Source organism: Sciurus vulgaris (assembly GCF_902686455.1).
Source record: "Sciurus vulgaris genome assembly, chromosome: X".
Taxonomy (NCBI): Eukaryota; Metazoa; Chordata; class Mammalia; order Rodentia; family Sciuridae; genus Sciurus; species Sciurus vulgaris.
Window position 1 is genome coordinate 110,341,448 of NC_136471.1, and position 19,945 is coordinate 110,361,392.

Genomic DNA, 19,945 nt, shown 5'->3' on the forward strand with positions numbered 1-19,945 from the left:
TCATCTAGTTTACCTCTAACTTTTATGTATATTCCTTGCCTCTCTCCATTGATGGTACCTCCTTCTTTCCTCTAATGCTCAGTTCTTGGACATTTCCCAATTTCTATCTTAATTATGTATGCCCTTCCATTTTCATCCAGACTCATGACTTTATAACAATTTATAAACTGATGACCACTACATTTTTAAAATCAAGACCATTCTTCCTCCCTGAGCTACCATGGCAACACTTTCCAATTTTCACATAAAAATATCTAAGCTTACTTTCCTTTATCTATTCTCAACACAATTAAGAAGGGCATCATTTTAAAATATGCATCAGATATAAATCTGATCAAACTTCCTGAAATACTCTTCCCCATCTATTCACTCACTTCAAATCTTTTGCCTTCAAGTCTTTACTCAGAAGTACTCTTGGTCAATCTTTCTCTCTCTCTGACACCCCACACCACACACACACACACTTCACCAGTGCCTTCACCATTAATTCTTTTCTTCATAAAATCTATAACCAAGGTTTTTAGTATTTCCCACTTCAATCTGAATTGATTATTTATATTCCTCACTAGAATGAGAGCTCCAATAATGCAAGAAATTTTCTCCTTTTTTCCATGCTGTGTTCTTGAAACAAAGAATATTGACTAAGTACACAATATGCATAAACATGTTTGTGTATATGTTTGGTTCATGAGATAATAAAGACATTTCAATATTCTCTTGTGCTCAAAAGAACACATTACATTTCAAAGTTCATTGTGCTTAGTGCATAATTTTTAAGTAACCATTAATGACAGAAAAATTCTAAACAGGAAAGGGAGAACTATATACATAAACTGAGATAAAGTGAATAATCCAAACAGGAAACTAAGGCTTTGGAATGTTAATTGAATTATCTAAGTGTAATAATTAACTATATTTACACAGAACTTTGAGATTTCTGAATCCATCTAGTCTTAAAGTCATTACTGCACATGAAATAAGATGTCAATTACACTTAAATATTCTTATAACTTTAAAGAAACTCATTTTATTCAGAAGATTTATTCAACATTTTACCACATAAATATTATCTCAATTGACTGGTTATGAATAATGCAATAAACTGAAAACATTAGAATAGATGTGTCAAACTAGATTGACTATTCCCAGTTATTTTATAATTAGATCATCGTTACATTAAGTACCATATATTGTATTGTTCATTAAAGTTATGGCAATGGACTACAGTAATAATTTAATGTCAAATATAGAAACATAAGAAAAAAATGATGTTACCATTCCTATAGTAATTGTGCCAAATTTTGTTATAAAGTGAAAATTTATCACATTTTCAGGTATTATTGATGTCATATATACTATAAATTATGTATTTTTCAGATATTGGATATAAATACAAAATTGGTACAGTATTGATAATAACAATTTTATTATGTAATTGGTAAAATTTGAATATAAGTTTTGATATCAGATAAAGTAACTTGTTTCATTAAAGTTAATATTGTCTTGCCACAAGATTGAAAAAATGACTACATTTGGTAGAACTCTTGAAATAATTTGTTATTTATTTTGAATAAGGACATTAATTTTATCTTAGTAAAATGAAAATGGTTATGAACATCAGTTATTTTATTACATGATATTAAAGCATTCTGTAATATGATGTATTCAAGACTAGATCTTTATAAAGGGTATTCTTAATCTTCATAGCAGTCTAACAAGACTAAAATTTGTCAAGCAAATTGCCCAAGTTCCCAAAAAATTAGGGAAAAGTGTTCCCACATGAAGATGGAGTTTTATTAAATTAACAAAGAGTTTTATTAATGTTGTTTTCTTTGTACTAGTGGGTAGTGGAGGCATTGTTTTATATTGTTTTTTTCTACTTTTGTTCATTTTTAATGTGAAGTGGGAAGGATGCACTCAATTGGACCCTTACTAGGAGATGATAAAGAAACCCAAGTTTTATTTTGGATACATTGAGTTGTTACTTCTTCCATTAAATATGCATTTGTCTAGTGCCTCCTATGTGCCAGACAACATAAAACATAAAATAACATGGGAAACTCCATAATACATATACAAAGATGTGATATTTGACAAATATAAATAATACAATGAGTAGAGAAAAAGAACAAGAATTTCTACATAGCAATTTGACCTATTGCAATACAACAATTAGAAGTGTAATTTTCTCCAATCTAAATTTGTTTTGAAAATATGGAACACCAGCTGGAAGGGAGCTCAGATGGCTTTTGCAGTGGAGTGGGAAATATCCTTCTGAGCATGCCCAAAACAAATGGTTAAAAATAATTAAATCACTTGCACCATCTGTGAATCATTCCAATTTTCAATGATTACTTAAGACTCTCATTGTATAGAACATATTCTGAGAACAGATGAATAAAATTAATTCAAGTATATAGCTTTTCCAACTTTGAAAAAAAAAAGGATTATAATGTCTTCAACTTTGCTGTTATTTGATAATTCTGCCCTCCTTTATGAGACAATGACCTTTTTACACATTAATATGATTGAAATTTGTTTTATTTTAGAAATAAAAATGAAATTGCATTATAATAATTTTGTTTTAAAACATTCCATATTTTTACCATTTTATTTATTCTTTTAGGTATAGTTCAGTATCAATTTAGTAAGACAATTTTCTAATAGAAAACTAAAAGCCCAAGTTGATTGCATTCTCAAATTTAATACCATATGCTATAATAATGAACAACTCTAAAAATTATTAAATGACTATTTTTACACAGTAAAACAGAAAATCAATATTCAGTAACAACAAATTTATTAATAAAAGTTGCATAAGTGATATGAGAACAAAGAGTCTATCTGCAGAAATGTAAGGTATACAAATGATAATTTAGAGGCATTGTTAACTGTTTATCTGGGTAACAATGCATTGGTATCTGTTGCCAGGATAGATTAATTAGGAAAGTTTCTAGGAGTTATATGAAAATAATGTTCATTATAGTGTTTTCTTAGCTAATAGAATGTCTGTGTGGAAAAAAGTAATATATGAATTTGCTCAACAAATAAGAGTTGGCTACAATATTTATAACTCCTTTTGTGATCTAGACAATATTCAAAATTTACTAAGATTAGTATTAGTATTTAGGTGACAAATACACATGAAGCATGCAAATGATATTAATCATACTGTATTTTAGTTTCTTAGCTCATAGATATATTTGACTATTTCCTATGTAGAAAATCAATTGACAAAGCTACATCTTTCCATATAATTTCTTCCTTAGTGGAAAATGGACTTTCAACTGCCACAAAGTCCTCTTCTTAAAACTTAACGCAATGTTTTCCACATCAGTGTCTTTGTAGTTGTGTTTCTTTTGACTTGGGCCTGTTTTTCTGTTTTAGTTTCTTTTTTTGCTAGTCTCTGATCACCTTTCAAGATGAAGAGTGATGTCATTCACAGTATTTCCTCACCCTTTCTATCATGTTCTAGAACATCAGCCAGGTTTTCACTTAAAATACTTATGCAATCTTATATATTTATTTATTTATTTCCTTATAATAACTTGTTTCCTACAATTTGAATGCAAACTCTATAAAAGGAGGGACCTTGCCTCTGTCTTGAACCAGCATTTCCCAGTACAGAGAATCTGGCTCAGAACAGATACACAATAAAATATATTGAATAAATGAATGAAATAATAGCTTCTTCCTGTGGAAATCCCTTCCTTTTTATTTTTTTCTGCATTTTTATTCTAGTGGTATGCCAATGCTAGTCTTCAATGGTTGAAAGTTTTCATTGGTTCACAAGGAAAGAAAAAAACATTCACACACAAAGAAAATTTGAGCTTTTCATACAGTTAAATTTATGTAACAATTGTCATTTATTATACAGTGTGGCCTTCTACAGTTTGGAAGGTATTAAAATGGTTTTCTACCCTTAACTTTTTTATTATTTCCTTGCTATGTTCTCCAATATAAAAAGTAAAGGGTGGAAATTTGTGAGGTTTCCTAACATTTTTTGGTGATATTTTTATTGATACATGCAATAAAAAATTTTCAAACCATCAAGTTAGAGAAAATTTTGCACATGAAGGGGTACTATTCCTGCCAAGTTTCTGTGTTGGTTGAATGAAGCTTTTAGAATGAGGAAGGGAAAACACTAAAATCCATCATCACCTCCTATTTTAATGATCTTCGGGGCAGAAAATACTGGTCCCACAAGAGTTACTTATGGGAATGAGATGCTGGAATTTTCTTACATTCTGTGTAAGGAACAAATACAAGAAATATGTAGAGGATAGAAGTAGGATATCACTACATCTGTCAAATATATTTTCCATACAAACACAAATAATGAATATATTAAATGGTATTTCTTTACATTTTCATCCTCTGGATTTAAAACTTTTTTGATTGTTGCAGTCCTCTAAAGAACTAATAACAGTACCATTTGTTAATGCTGTTTGAATTCCAAAAGCTAAATTTGTTTACTTTAAAACACAAGTGCTACATTTACTGTGCTTTATCCAATTTGGGAAACAATGCATGAGGATTATAAACAAAATAAAACAAAACAAAACTGGGCCAATGCTATGCAATTAGGTTAATACACATACTTTTCTTCATTCCAAATATTCTTCATTCCAAATAGCTATAACAACCAATATTTAACAGTTCTTTGTAGCTAATATTGTTTAATTAATATTTTAAAATAATTTGATACAAAAGTATGAAACCAATAATATGAAAAGTATTGAGAAGTGAAAATTATTTTTTTAATTTGACAAAATTAACTGATTTTTATAAAAAGAGAGTTGGGGAAAAAAGATATATCTAAGACCTAAGTTAATTACCATTTTAAAATGTATAATTGAAAATGGATTTAAAAGTGATCATGAATATTATTTCTTAGAATTAAAAGTCATGAATTCACTGGGAAGAGCAGTAGAGTTTTGTATTGGAATCCTTGTCATGGGAAATACAGTGATAAATATTTCTTGGAATATTAACAGAGAACAAACTATTTCAAGAGGAACTATCTCGATTTTGAAGGATAGTTCATTAAGTGAGGGTGTTATTCTGGAAACCCTAAGAAAGAATTAAGTATAATCTTTAGTAAAAGAAAATGATTTTGTTTTGTGCTTATAACCTGGCAAAATATATTATTTGGGGAAATACTATTAAAAACAGTAGTTATTGTTATTATACATGCAGCAACACATTTATTCATAAGTAAGATGAACATATTTATAACATAACTGGAATCAGGAAAAGTATTTAAAGAAGAGACCTGTAGACTCCATAAGTTTATTTTACAAAGTTCATAATCGTTCTTGTATTTTTATGACATGATTTTTTAAGTTCTGTTTTGAAAACCTTTTTTATTTTGCTCTGATTTTAGAGATAACTCTAGTGAACTTAATAAGCTTGTTTTTCTTCCCCCAATAGAATAGTAACTAAAGGGAAAAGTCAATAATAAATGACCAAAACAATAAATAATAACTGCAATTCACTAAGGCAAAAAGAGTCTAGATATACGGACATATGGTCCTCAGGAAATCTTTAGCACAGGACAGCACAAATGCCAGGGTCAGGGGGTGGGGAGAGGAAAGAGAAAAAAATAATTTGTCCTTATTATCATTTAATTGATTTGATTCATATCTGTATTACTTGTTTCAATGGTTTATTCACGAAGTTAGGTAAATAAATCATTCATTTCTTGCCTATATTTAAAAACATTCAAATACATCACAGCAGATGACACATTAGCTCTCTAAATCACATACTACTGCTAGCAACTGAATTGTATCTCTATATCTATGTGACAGGGACACACATGCATTTATCTTTTTATTTTGCATATAAGCTTATTTATATTATTAAACACTTAAATACCAAGTTAGTTTGTAACTTATACACTTTTCTTTTGAAAAACTGCCTGCTGAATTCATCAAAGTGGTCATATTTGTAGTTTATTCTCCATCTTTAATTCACATTCCAAAAAGTTCTGTTTTGTTACTCACCATATTTTATTGCAGGAATATAAATTATTGCAAATATTTGGTGAGGTTCTTTTCTTTTTGTCTGTTGGAACTGCGGGTAGAACACAGGGCTTTGTGAATATGAGGCAGATGCTTTGCCACTGAGCTACATTCCAGCCCATATTGCAAATATTTAAAAAAATAGAATGTGGGCTAACTACCAAACACATGTTATTTGGAATTCAGTACTATAATTTCATAAATAGTATTATCCATATATTGCAAAGTTACTAATGTCCCTTCTAACCAAGGGCATTTGGATAAAGATGGTCAAAACTGTCAAGACAAAAAGGAAAACTTTTCAGCTTAACAAAGCAATTCAGAACACATGGGAACCATTGAAGCTATCATTTTGAAACTACTAACATATAATAGCTGTCATTTTATTGTTTATTCTTAGCTTAATATCTACTTTGGCTTGAGTATTTTGTCTCGTTAGTTATATTCAAGTTAATTGATTGTTTATAAATTGAACTCTGAGGATCATTGAAAACAGATTTAACCTTGGAGGCCTTCACATAACAGTGCCCTTTCCCATTTGCTATTCTTCATCCATCTTCAGGAGTCTCTAGTGCCTAAGGATAATTCTCTTTTCTTCATGTGCAACAGCAGCCACCAGTCTTTTCCAGAACTCTTCAGTCCATTGGATACCCATTGAATAGCATCAATATTGTTTTAGGAGGTATTATAAAATTCTTTCAAGATGCATTTATCCTGCCTTATGCATTTTGCCTTGATCTATGTTCCATAAGTTTCAGAGTCAATTACTAGTTTCTGCCTTCTACAACTCTGAAGTAATGGTAATGTCAATTGGAAGGAGCCTGCTTACCTTACAAACATGTTAAAAAAGATTTTCACTACTGCAATCTCTGTCTTTTTGCATCCACTGTATAATGCTACTTCAGAACACTGAATGGTTATTTTTAATGCATTATGATATTAGTGTACAATTCATTCAATATAACCATGTATTCAGAAAACATTAATACTCTTCATTTCTTCCTACTGCCAATTCCATTCTCTGAAATAAATGTTCAATTTAGTATTATTTTTGTATACTATAAAGTTCTTAACTATAAATATATATAGATATGTTTTCATTGTTTTCTAAAAGTATTGCCTCATTCTGTATATGATTTTTAACAAAGTTTATCAAAACATTTCTCCAGGTGCTGCATATAAATATAATACATTCTTTTTAAAAACCTTCAGAGATGAACCAAAATTTTTTCTATTATTTCTTTGCATCTTTGAATTATTGGGTTTTGATAAACAGTGGTGATTTGTAAAATCTATATATTCCGTCATCTTTTAAAGTTTTCTTTATGGATATGTCATCTTTTAAAAAATGTCCCAGCAATGTGGAAAAATAATATCCTTTTTCCATTATACACAAAATATGGATTAAATTTAGCTCATTGTTTTAAGTAAAACACCTCTATCCTTGATTATATTTTTATTTGTTTTCATCTAACAAATTATGGGAGAGGTATTTGCAAAGTACCAATTAACACTTTGATTTTTACTATATTTTCCTTTAATTTCTAGTATGCTTTACCTTATGTAGAATGCAGCCAAATATTTTGTACATAGGAATTAATGACTGCTTTGATTTTTTTGTAAGAAATATATCTTTTATTATTAAAATGGTTCTCTTGAATCTAATGTTTTTGGCCTTGCCCTATACTTATATTTGGCAATATTATTAATACTCTCACATTTTAAAAGCTGTTTTCCTGATGTAGCATCATCTGTAATTATATAATATACCATTGTATATTTGATATATGATGATTTTTGGTGTGGCTATTTATTTAAAAATTTATCTCAACATCAGTCAAAATAAATCTAATACAGGATATCTTCACATAACAATGCTATTTTCCATCTGCTAGTCTCACACATCTTCATGAGTCTCAAACACTTAAGAATAATTCCCAGATTATAAATGGAGTGTGTACTTTAAATCATCCTGAGCTTTTTAATCTTTTGATGGGGAATTTAACCAAATTCATTTTTAATATGGTAACTATATAATTGTTTAAATTCCTTTTGTCATATTTATGGTTAAAATTTTATCATGTATTTCTTCCTACCCATTGTCCATAATGTTTCAATAATTTTTTTATTGTATTCCTCCACCCCTACCAGGTAATTTCAAAATACTGTTTGTATTTCAATTTTACTAACACTTAGCTTCCTAACTCGAACAGTAATTTTAAACCTATATTTCTGAAGTGTCATGCCAAAATAAAATAAGATTACTCTCCCCACCAACATGATTTATTCAGCAAATTTCTCATTCTTTTCAAGCCAAGATAAAGCTCTTTTAAAACCAATAATTTGGTACTTAGTTCTTGGCTACTGTTGTTTTCCCTAGTAACATTACTTACCTACTTCAAAAAGTTGTATTATCACTTAAAATTACATTGAAATGTGCTAGGAGTGTAGTTTAGTGCCCTGGGTTCCATCCTCGGTCTGTCAAAAAAATTTACACTTTCACTCTTATTGATCCAGATAATTTGACCATCACAGAGTTTACTGTATATCATTTCTCTGTATCCTTTATTTCCCCTTGTTGTGAAATCTCTTATTATATATTTTCTCCTTTTTGTTTATGTTAGACATTAGAGTTATAAATAATAGTGGGGTTGATTTTGACATAATCATACACCCATGAAACATAATTTTCTCCACTTCAATCCCTGTACTTCCTCTTCCCCATAACTCTGCCCCCCCCTTCCCAACTTCCCCACTCTACTAGTCTTCCTTCTATTTATTTTTAATTTGGTTAGAATGCTCAGAAATTTCTTCACAAAAACAAATTAGAATGTGCTTTTGTTAAACCTTCAATTTTCAAAATGTTCTTTCTTTTGTAGTCATAATAATGGATTTGTTGGGTAATAGCAGAATTCCTGAATCTCTCTCTTCTGTTTTTAGTAGGCTCTGTAAAGTATTACCACCATTCTCTAGTTTTCCTGTTTTGTATTTTCCATTGTCTCTTAACTTTCATTATTGCCAGAGAGAAGTCTAATTGTATCCCAAGTCTCATTTTGTACATTTAAAACCCACTTTCTCTAAATTTCGGTAAGGTACCACATACTTCACCCCTTAAAGTTCATAAATTTATGACATGATTCAGTACATTTCTATATATGTGCCTTTACTTATTCCGTAATCTTTCTTAGTCCTTGGATAACATTTTCAGCTTTACTCAATGAGCATTTTAGCTCAGGAAATTTTCCCTTATGATTATTTGACTTATTTCTTCCATCTGCTTTCTTTTCTCATTCCAATATTGTCCTCTAAGTCTATTGTTTATTCTTAGGATTTCTATTTCTTTCAATTTTTCTTTATATTGTGGAATACATCCTTTCTTCTGGTTGATTCACCAGAATTCAAATTTTATTTTTATTAATAACCATTCTCTTCTTTCAAATCATGTAATATACTTTTAAATACAAGATAACAAGCTTCCTGTGCTGTAATGTTATTTTTAAAGTTTCTCATTTTTATTAAGTCACTTCTATTTCTTCTAGTGCATTTCTCCTATGGACTTTCAGTTTTGTCTGATGTCTTCAAATCCTTGTAACTCTGGAAGTAGCTTGTTGTTTTTCTTATCACATGTTTAAATCAAAGAGTATGAGATGTCTTAATGCAAGGAAAATTCAGGTATGAGGGTTTTGACATATACTGAGAGATTGAGAAGCAACAAAGATAATAGAAGTATTTTTTTTTCCTGGAACAGAATGGTTTAACAAGCTGAGACCTCTCCAGAAAAGTATGTATGGGAAAACATCTCTGATGTCAAGAATGAGGGTTGGAGGAAAGGCTGTTCTAAGCCACTTGGTACAGCCACTCTTCAATAATACTCACATGAAAAACAAGCAGGTACCGACCCATTCTTGGGTCAAGTAGATCCTCTTAAATCGGTGGTATCCCACAAATCATACCTCATACACATCTGAAAATCATGAAATTTTCTCTTTGTGTGAACCAAAAACCTTTTTCTTTCACTTCTCTTACAGGATATATTTAGTGACTAAAATTCTACCAAGTTACTAATTTATGTTAATTCATTGGAAATTCTTATTAAAATGCAAATGTTGTCTTTTGAAGGATAACACTTTAAACCACCATAAGCCATTAACACATTTTCAAGATTCAGTTTATCAGTTTAATTAGAAAGTAATTGAGCTTGCCCCTGAGGAATTAGGTAAATTTAATGATGTAAAATGGAAGAATCAACATGGGGCAGGTCAATAAGCAGGTCCAGTCAAACATTTTATAGAGAACACTATACATGTCCGGCCTCCTAGAAGTAGTACATATTTAAAGACTGACAAATCCAGCTTCCCTTGCAGACCTTTTTTTACTGATGACCTTGCAGCAAAAATTCATTCTAATTTTGGAAAATAAATGTTTGTATAAAAGATAATTTTCTACAAAATTTTGCATTGATTATTTTATGTATTTTTAGTGGATTTTTTTAACGAGAGGTAAAATAAACAGTGCATTTTTTTGATCAATTACTTAGTAATCATTTGAGGGTTTGTACCCCCTTTTTGTTATATAACTTCACATATGCAATTTTTTACATGATGCTATAAGTAGAAGGAAATTACCAAAGGGTGAACATTCTTTCATTGCTATTTTCTGTATGCAGGGTCATAACCAAATTGTGTGGACCCATTAGACTGAATATTCGAAGACTTTCTACCCAGTAACTTAATTAAAACATGTAAGGCCAAGTACTATTGAAATACTAGTATTATCATATCCTTTGTGGGCATACAAAATAGAGAACGTGGCTGACTAAATCCATAGTGGTTTTATATGTGCCATATTTTTCTTTTTTCCAAATGATTTCAACATTTCAAGTGTTTCCCCACTGTGGATTGGTCATTTTTTTTGTTTTTGAAAAATTTAATTGTTTAGTTTGCTTTTCTGTGTAAAACATCTATGAAGCATCTAGGGGGAAATAAATAAAAATAGTTCATCTTTATTACTGTAAGTATCTCTGAAAGGAAACTTGTTATTCTCTGACAATTTTGAGACTAGGAGAATGAACCATTTATCTAAGATAATTTAAGTCATTTCAATTTCCTTTATTAAGCACCAGAAGCCATTTAAAATCTGTAATCTTATTTGGAATTTACATACCTTTATGTTATTACTTTTAAACATTCCATAATAGTTAAGAATATTCTTTTGACATCACTTTTTCATGAGGTTTTAATTCATCTCTATGCTGTAGTGGAGTCTTTGGTTTTGTATCAGAGTAAAATAAAATAAACCTATCGCACTTGGAGAAAAAAAGATAATCAGATATAAATTCACAGATTTTCATATCAAAACTCACTTTATTAATGTTCTTAATTTATTTTGAAGATTCAACATCTTTATGCTAGCATTAATGAAGTAAAAAGATGGGTCTATCACTATATTAATTTTATCTAGATAATATCCTTTTTTAGATTCTGAATGCATTGACATATTTTCTGTGTAGCATATTTATATGAGATATATAGATACTGTGAGGCATATGTCATAATAATATGGCACATAGTACATTTTTCTTCTTGAGTATCTTTGACCTCATAACTCATAAATGGGCCAGTAGCCACAATGCATTTGAAGGAGAGACAAGTTCTTTAAATCATGAAGGAAGACATTTTCTGTTAAAAACCCTGATATAATGCATCATTTCTTTCAAAACAAAATTGCCTTTATCTCATGCAGTTATGTGATCCTTCAAGAAACAAATTTTAAGTAATAGAAAAATGTGATAATTCAACTTTCAGAGAAACTCAAGTTTGTTTAAAACTTTATAACTGATGCCTATGCCTGCTTACATAGCTCAAACTCTCAAAACCATCTTGACTTTTACATTAGATCACACAAATCATAGTTGTGTTCTATAATAATCCTTTTAAAGTATTGAATAAACTTTCCATTTTTAATAAAAATAAGCAATTTGGTACTTTCACATTTCTTGACTTGTTGCTAGAATATGAGAATAGGGTGTTCTTTTGGGCATACATAGTTAAAATGAAAATGAACAGAAATAAAATGAATTAGTATGGCTATAGCACTTCCTAATGATGGATTAATATCTGTAACGATATAAGGTGGTAAGAATGTTACCAAAAGTAAGTTAATTTCCAAAAGGTTAGCCAGGATTTGTTCATATCAGAATTCAGGAGGATATAATTATTCAAGGCAGAATTAATGAAATTCAAATGAAAAGGCTTAATCTGAATATGAGTGCATGGGTTTTGCATAAAGAAGAGAAAATGAACATGATACTTCCAATTACACTGATTTTTAATAACTTTCTGACATTTTTATTAAACCAAACTGAAAGTCATTCAGTATAGTTTATTCATTATAGACATCCAGAAGTATGTCAAAAAGAATGATATACTGTTTTTTTTGCGGGGGGAGTAAAGGGATTTAACCCAGGGACACATAACCACTGAGCCACATCCCCAGTCCATTTTTAATTTTTTATTTTGAGACAGGTTCTCACTAGGTTGCTTACAATCTTGCTATATTGTTGAGGCTGGTTTTGAACTTGTGATCCTCCTGCTTCAGCCTCCCAAGCTGCTGGGATTACAGATGTGCACCACTGTGCCCAGCAGAATGATATGCTTTTGAGGAATAGATAGTAAAGTAGATCTCCAATTTTTGGCAATTTCTTGTATATGAAAATTATATGTTCCTATATATTAAAAATTATTGTATGTGTTAGAATGTTATAATAAATGAGAATATTGAAATTATATTAAATAGTTTTCTTGAAACTGAGTTTATCGTTTCATAGTAGTGTCAGAGTTATTTTGAATATTTCTGTTTCCCCAAAATTCATAGAAACTATACTTTAGTTTTCTCTATTCGTTTGATATTTACTACTTAACATCTGTTATCTATGATCCCTGGATGCTATGTATCGAGAGAGTGGAAGATAAAATCCTCCCATAAGTCAGTATGCATTAAATATATGGAATGTATATTAGCCTTTCTGGATTTAGTTCATAAAACATAACTAAATCAGCAGCCAAAAGTAATTTTAATAAGAGGCATTTTGGGAATTATAGGCATTCTAATATATTTTTATAAGAAAAATATTATTTAATTATCAGTAGTTTAGGACAGCAAAGATTGTAATGATATTCAGATCTTTTCTAAAGTAAAGGATTCCTCCTTTCCTTTTCTTTCATCTTATCAACTGTAAAAGTTTAAATATTTCTAAATGTTCCAGAGAATCTCTTCATGCCATATCTGAGGAGAGAATGAACAGGATGTGGCATGATGAGTCCATTTATTTTCATGAATGGGCACCAATTGCTCCAAGACCTATCTCTGATAGTCTTGAAAATGCTCTCAATGAGCATATAAATAGAGTTTTCCCTAAAACAACCAATGTTCTTTGAAGTGTATCATAAACAGGTTGATAAGGGCTTTGATTTTAAAAAGAAAATTTTAAAATAACAAAAATTGTTTCTAGAAGCAGATGTAAAATTTCAATTATTTGAAAATTTGGGGATTTGAATAGATGCCATATAACATTACCCTATAAGAGTTTTCCATTGAGATATAGGTAAAAATTGTTTTTATTTTGATGTTTTTGTGAATGTTTATTATGAGGACAAAAAGTACATTAATCTGTAGGCAATAAAAAAGTCTGTGTCTGAAACATGTGGTCAAGTAAAGCTTAACAAATGAGAAGCCAGAGGACAGTGTGCTGCATATTTTCTTAGAGCCCTGGTTTGGGACCTCAGATGAAATTTTGTGTTATTTGCTGAGACACAACATTCCAGTATTCAGTTTTGTGTGGTCAGTACTAATTATTATTTAAGTAAATCTCATTTAAAGTTTTTCTGTGCAAATTAAAATATAATTAACCACAAATACCAAAGAAGTAGAAATTTGGGTTTTAAACTTTGTTTCAGAAAGTTAATCCAAGGTAGTAGTCACATGTGTGTTTTAGTGTCTCCTTTCTTTATTATATTCGGCTTCTCATTTACTTCTTTGCAATCTATAATCCATAATTGCTATGTTTGTGAGACATCAATATGAATCTAAATAGCTGAGAACATGCCACATGTTGGTAATAAAGAATAAGGAAACTACGTCAATAAAAAAATGATATGAAGAACTGTTAATTATTTTTCTTTTAAGAAAAATTTATGAGAACAAACATCAAAATCTATTGGAATTCACACATTTTAAAATGAGACTCAGATGTTTAAATATTTTGAAGTTCTGTCTAACTCTCAAACAACATCCTTGGTTAATACAACAAAATAATTATTAGAAGAGCAAATGTAGTTTGTCCTCTACTCAACTCTGTCTCTAATAAAACTATTCTCTAAAACCAGGAATAAAATGCATATCATTAAAACAAATATAATTGTATCACTATATAAAATGTTATAAGAATTATGCTTGTTCTTGATGAAGTAGGTTTTTACCTCAGGGGGTGAATCAATTGATACAATTAAAAAACACAAACCTATTAGCTTGGAAATTTTATTAAGAACAACATAGTCATCTAACTGATGGAATGCATGCAAGTCACAGTATATTTGTTTGACTTTCACTATTGACTCTAATACTTAAACTCCATGTGTCAGTGGACATTTTACATTCAAATAGACCCTATGAATTATATATATATATATATGTACATATACACATATCTATACACACATGTGTATAGATACATACTATATATACACATGTTTATATAATACATATATATTCATATATATTTTATATATTTAATATATATATGCTTGTATGTATATATATGTGTGTATGTACATATATAAAATTCAGGGGGGCTATGTGTATAAGTATATATATATTTTTTTAATTGTTGAAGTGTTTGGTTTATAATGGAGAACATGAGAATTTAGATTTTGAAATCTATGGTTAAATGCTTAATTGTCTTCATCAAACTTTATCTCAAGTTTCTAATATCACTTAAAATGCAAATTAGAAATGTATATATAATTCCATTGATCATGAAGAAACATGTGTCATGAATTTGATTATGATGTATACAATAAACCAATTTTGTAAAATGTATGACTATGTCACTTAAAAGTTAACCTGTGCAATTCTGTAAATTTGCTACTTCATAATTAGCTGAGACATCTAAATTACAATTTTTTATCATCTAAGTATTGAGTATAAAGAATCCTGGACCAGATAAAAGAAAAAAAATTGATCAACCTATAATTTTGGCTCATGTTTGTGTAGGATTCAGTCTGGGATTCCAAAGTCCATTTAATTACAAGAATTGCAAAAATGAGTATGGTCTTGTTGAAAAGGCTGTGCAGCAATAAATGGCTGTGTTAGCATGCTTATTGTCCAAATTTCCCCAGAGACCCTGTCACTTAAACCCTCAGCTGACCCTATCAACAGTCAGGTGGCATTTGATCAATTCAAAACAAAGTTACTGGGAGAATAATTTCAATTACAAGAATGTTGCTGCCTATACTGTAGACAGAAAGGGGCAGAGATCATCCATCTTTATAAATTTGTGTGTCAAGTGGTATTTATTTCTTGATCTTGTAAAGAATAGGAAAAGAGGCACCACTTGCAAACCCTCAAGTATTTAAGTTGCAAATCCTGATCATTCCTTACACTTGGGTGCTAGTGAGAAAATTGAAGATACAGGAAGAATTCTCCCTTAGATCTCAGGACATTCTGGAGTTCTTATTAAGATTTGAAATCCAGAGTTGCCCTACACATTTGGCATCTTAATTAGCTTAATTTAATAAGAAATTAGCATCAAAGATTAGGGTTAATATCTGGGATTTGGGGTAAGGTTGTGCCTAATAGAAAAGTACATACTAACCAAAACCACTTTATGACTCCTGTACATAAATCAAGACTAGGAGGAATAAAGAAGAAAGTATTCCTTTGTTATAAATGAAACAAATGCAGAACCCTTACCTCACCCCAAATCTAGATTTCTGTAAGCTTAGAATAAAAAGGTAGTTGCAAACATTGTCATTTTCCTAGGTTAAATCTAGTCTTCTCATTGCCTTATGACTGTTGGCCGTTCATCTGATATTCATGGTGCTAGTGTGTATGTATCTCTTATTATAAAGTGCTCCTAACATTTTTTGGAAGAAGAGGTATATAAACAATAAAAAAACATTACTAGAGTTATCATGAGTTTCTCTGTAATCAACTTTCAACCCTCTGCCAGCTATAGACTGGAGTCTATATAAACTCAATGAATGATTTTCATTATAAGGAAGCTAAAATTATTGTTCTTTTGTATATCTATACCAGCACACTCTCCGTGAAGAAACAATGGTAGTATTGACTGAAGACATGCCTTTGGAAATTTCTTATGTGCCTTCTACTTATCTGACTGAGATCACTCATGTCTCACAAGCCCTATCAGAAGTGGAACAACTTCTCAAATCTCCTGACCTCTGTGCTAAAGATTTTGAAGATCTTTTTAAACAAGAGGAGTCTCTGAAGGTAAAACAAATGACTTTCATTTAGATTTAACAAGATGATCAGGTTAGTCATTTATAGTACCAGAACAATTGAAGGTATTTTGACTTACTCATGGAATACTTGTTTTTCAATGTTTTTCTTACTGCATTATAGTTATTCATAATAGTTGGGTTCATTTTGACATAATCATGAATGCATATAACAATTATAAAAATATAGAATGGGTAGCTTTATAAATATGGGAAAGAAATTGAAACATAAATTAGAAATGATATTTTATAATATTTAGTGTCAAGATGCTTTCCAAACAAAGTTTTTGGAGATACCCATGGCAGAAAGGGTTCACAAAAAGCAATTTATTTCTAAGCAATACATTACTTTATTTTCCCCTAAAAAGGAGAATTAGATGAAATTTTAAATTATGTTATACATTGTTTTCATCTTTAAAATTTTCCACTTATTCATTCAATTTCAAATAAATGTCATCACATATGAAATAACATAGGGAATATAAGTAGAAATCTATAAACTTTTTCCTTTAAAACTACCAGCCAAAGGCTACCAGCCAAATACAGCTTTTATTTTATTTTATTTTATTTTATTTTATTTTATTTTATTTGGGTACCAGGGATTGAACTCAGGCTCACTCAACTAGCCCTATATTGTATTTTATTTAGAGACAGGGTCTCACTGAATTATTCAGTGCTTTGCTTTTGCTGAGTCTGGCTTTGAACTTGCAATCCTTCTGCCTCAGACTCCTGAGCCACTGTTACTAAAGGCCTGTGCCACTGCACCCAGCCAGGAATTTTTCCTTTTTCAAACTAATAACACCATGTTACTGAATTCTGAACCAAGACAAATCATGGTGAGGGAATAGGTAATGAATTTTTGAAGGCAGTGTCTGAAGATAAATGTAGTATGAAGAAAACGTGCATAATAATGTGTGTCTTTGAGATAATTTTTGTGATCATACGTTTCACACTCAAAATGAAATATTATAGCATAGCCAGAGTTTGATATTTTTCAGTGCAAACAGCATAAGATTATAGACAGAAGATGAGTTTCCTATCATCAGCACACTTTAGTGAAAGCATTTTTACTCTAAATGATTTCTTGGGAGCCCATTCCATGTCACACATTTGTCTGCCTAAATACACAAATAGATAATACTGTTTGTTTTAGAAATTGGTGTTTCAATATCTTGAGTGACTTGACTTTAATATCTTATATCAAATAAGCTATAAAATTGCAGACTAAAAATAAGAGCTACATGCATCTCTGAAATTAGTCCATCCATTTCAGTATTATGCTGTTTCTTTTTCTCTTTGAAGTAAAAGTGAAATTACTTATGGGTACAGTGAAGAAAAGAAATCCAGCCTGTTGATAAAGGAGGCTTGCCAGCATACCTGTCATTATTCACACTAATTTTTTTTTCTTTTTTTTTTTTTTGTAAACAAATGGGATACATGTTGTTTCTCTGTTTGTACATGGCGTAAAGGCATACCATTTGTGTAATCATAAATTTACATAGAGTAATATTGTTTGATTCATTCTGTTATTTTTTCCCTTCCCCCCACCCCTCCCACCCCTCTTTACCCTCTATACAGTACACACTAATTTTTTGACAATACAGTTTCTAAATACATCATTGTCATTTGACATGTAAATCACTGCTAATTAGCTAATATTCTTTTTCATGTTTTGTAGACATGGTAGTCAGGAGAGCAGTGACCCTAAACTTATTAAGTTACCCACTGAATATCATTGTGTCCATGTATCTTAACCTGGCACACTTAAAATAATAGGTCCCTGGCTATACTAATAGCTAATCATTTGTTCATACTGATAAATTTAATATTATTATAGTTGATACCAATTGTAATATTATTGATTACTGTGGTTTGTAATAAGGTATTACTGCAAGTTGAATTTAGCTGTGTTATTGAATCCTCATGAGATGCAACTGTGGGCATAATTCCATCTTTCTTTCAACACAATTTGAGCTTCCTACCTTTTTGAAGGGAGATAGTTTTGAGTTCAGTTTTTTCAATGAATATGTATTTCCTCATAAAGGCATTCATCACTGCCATTATCCTGTAGTAAAAATAGAAAAGTAGTGCATACATTGTATAGCTTCTGGCTGGGAATGTTCGAAATTAAATTGTGGTTGATTTTATTTTTGACAGATGTTCATGGATCAAATTATAGAACTGTAGTAGAGAAAGCTGTGGTGTAATATACATATCCAGTGAAAGTATAGTACAAAACAAATAATGTATGATAAGTTAAAATAATTATTTTCTGAATAAAACATAGCTAAATTAGTACCTTCAGATTCAATAGATATATTAAACTGAAAATTACCTAATCATTTGGACAGAGATTATATGGATGCCTACTTATATGTGAAAACCTGCATTACCAGCTAATACCCTTGATAAGGCATAACTAAAGATGAATGAGAAACATATACATAAGTAATATTTATTCTTATTTCAGATCCAATATTAGCATTGCTAATAAATTGTGGTTTTTATATGCAACAGGCTTATAGTATTCATAATACACACAATGTCACCATAATTTTGAAACAATTAACACTTTTAAAGTTTTTAATTCTATTAGGAATATGTTACACTTTATATTTTAAGAAAAAATATCTTGATAAAATTTACCAAAATAAAATCACTAGGTTTAAGCTGGGCATAGTAGTACACGCCTGTAATCCTGGAGGCTCAGGAGGCTGAGGCAGGAGGATTGTGAGTTCAAAGCAGCCTCAGCACAGGTGAGGTGCTAAGCAATTTAGTGAGACCCTGTCTCTAAACAAAATACAAAATAGGATTGGGGATGTGGCTCAGTGGTGGAGTGTCCCTTGAGTTCAATCCCTGGTACCCACCCCCCAAAAAATTTACTAGGTTAAATCACCAAATCTTATTTTGAAATATCTCATTTAAGAGCATGAACATAGAGCATGTTTATTATTACATGTTTAACTTACCAAAAGTTTTGCCTCAAGGGCTTTTAATATTTGAAATCTCATCCTGAAAGTAGAAATTATCCATTTATGAGTCCAACAAAAGTAATTAATCCTAATGCCTCCATATACCTGATTTTGCTGAAAGTTTCCATTTCATTGGCACATGACAAAATACACTCTTGGGACCTCGCCCATACCTTTTCCTTAGTCCACATTCCCTGAACTCTGACTCTTTGCCTTCCTTTCCTCTCTAGTCATCAAAGCCTACATGTGTCTTGGCATGCTCACATTTTTGAGCAAATCTCAAGACACAAGTGATGGCTTTGATGAATAAGCACCCTTCTGTCAGGGTAACCCAACATTCAGAGACAGAATGAAAATCCTGCTGCACTCAGCAGAAATCTGCCTTATATCATGCTTTTTACTTTCTCCCTCTCCTAACCTACTCCCTTGT

General features: G+C 30.5%; 1 protein-coding gene across 5 annotated transcripts in view; it reads left to right on the forward strand.

The window, feature by feature from the left end:
• Window positions 1-19,945, forward strand: part of DMD (dystrophin) — a 2,089,750-nt gene that overhangs the window by 847,849 nt on the left and 1,221,956 nt on the right. For all 5 annotated transcript variants that reach the window (XM_079122792.1, XM_079122788.1, XM_079122791.1 and 2 more), the window contains one exon: window positions 16,341-16,535. In XM_079122792.1, coding sequence (XP_078978918.1) covers window positions 16,341-16,535 — 195 coding nt within the window. The remainder of the gene's footprint in view (window positions 1-16,340; window positions 16,536-19,945) is intronic.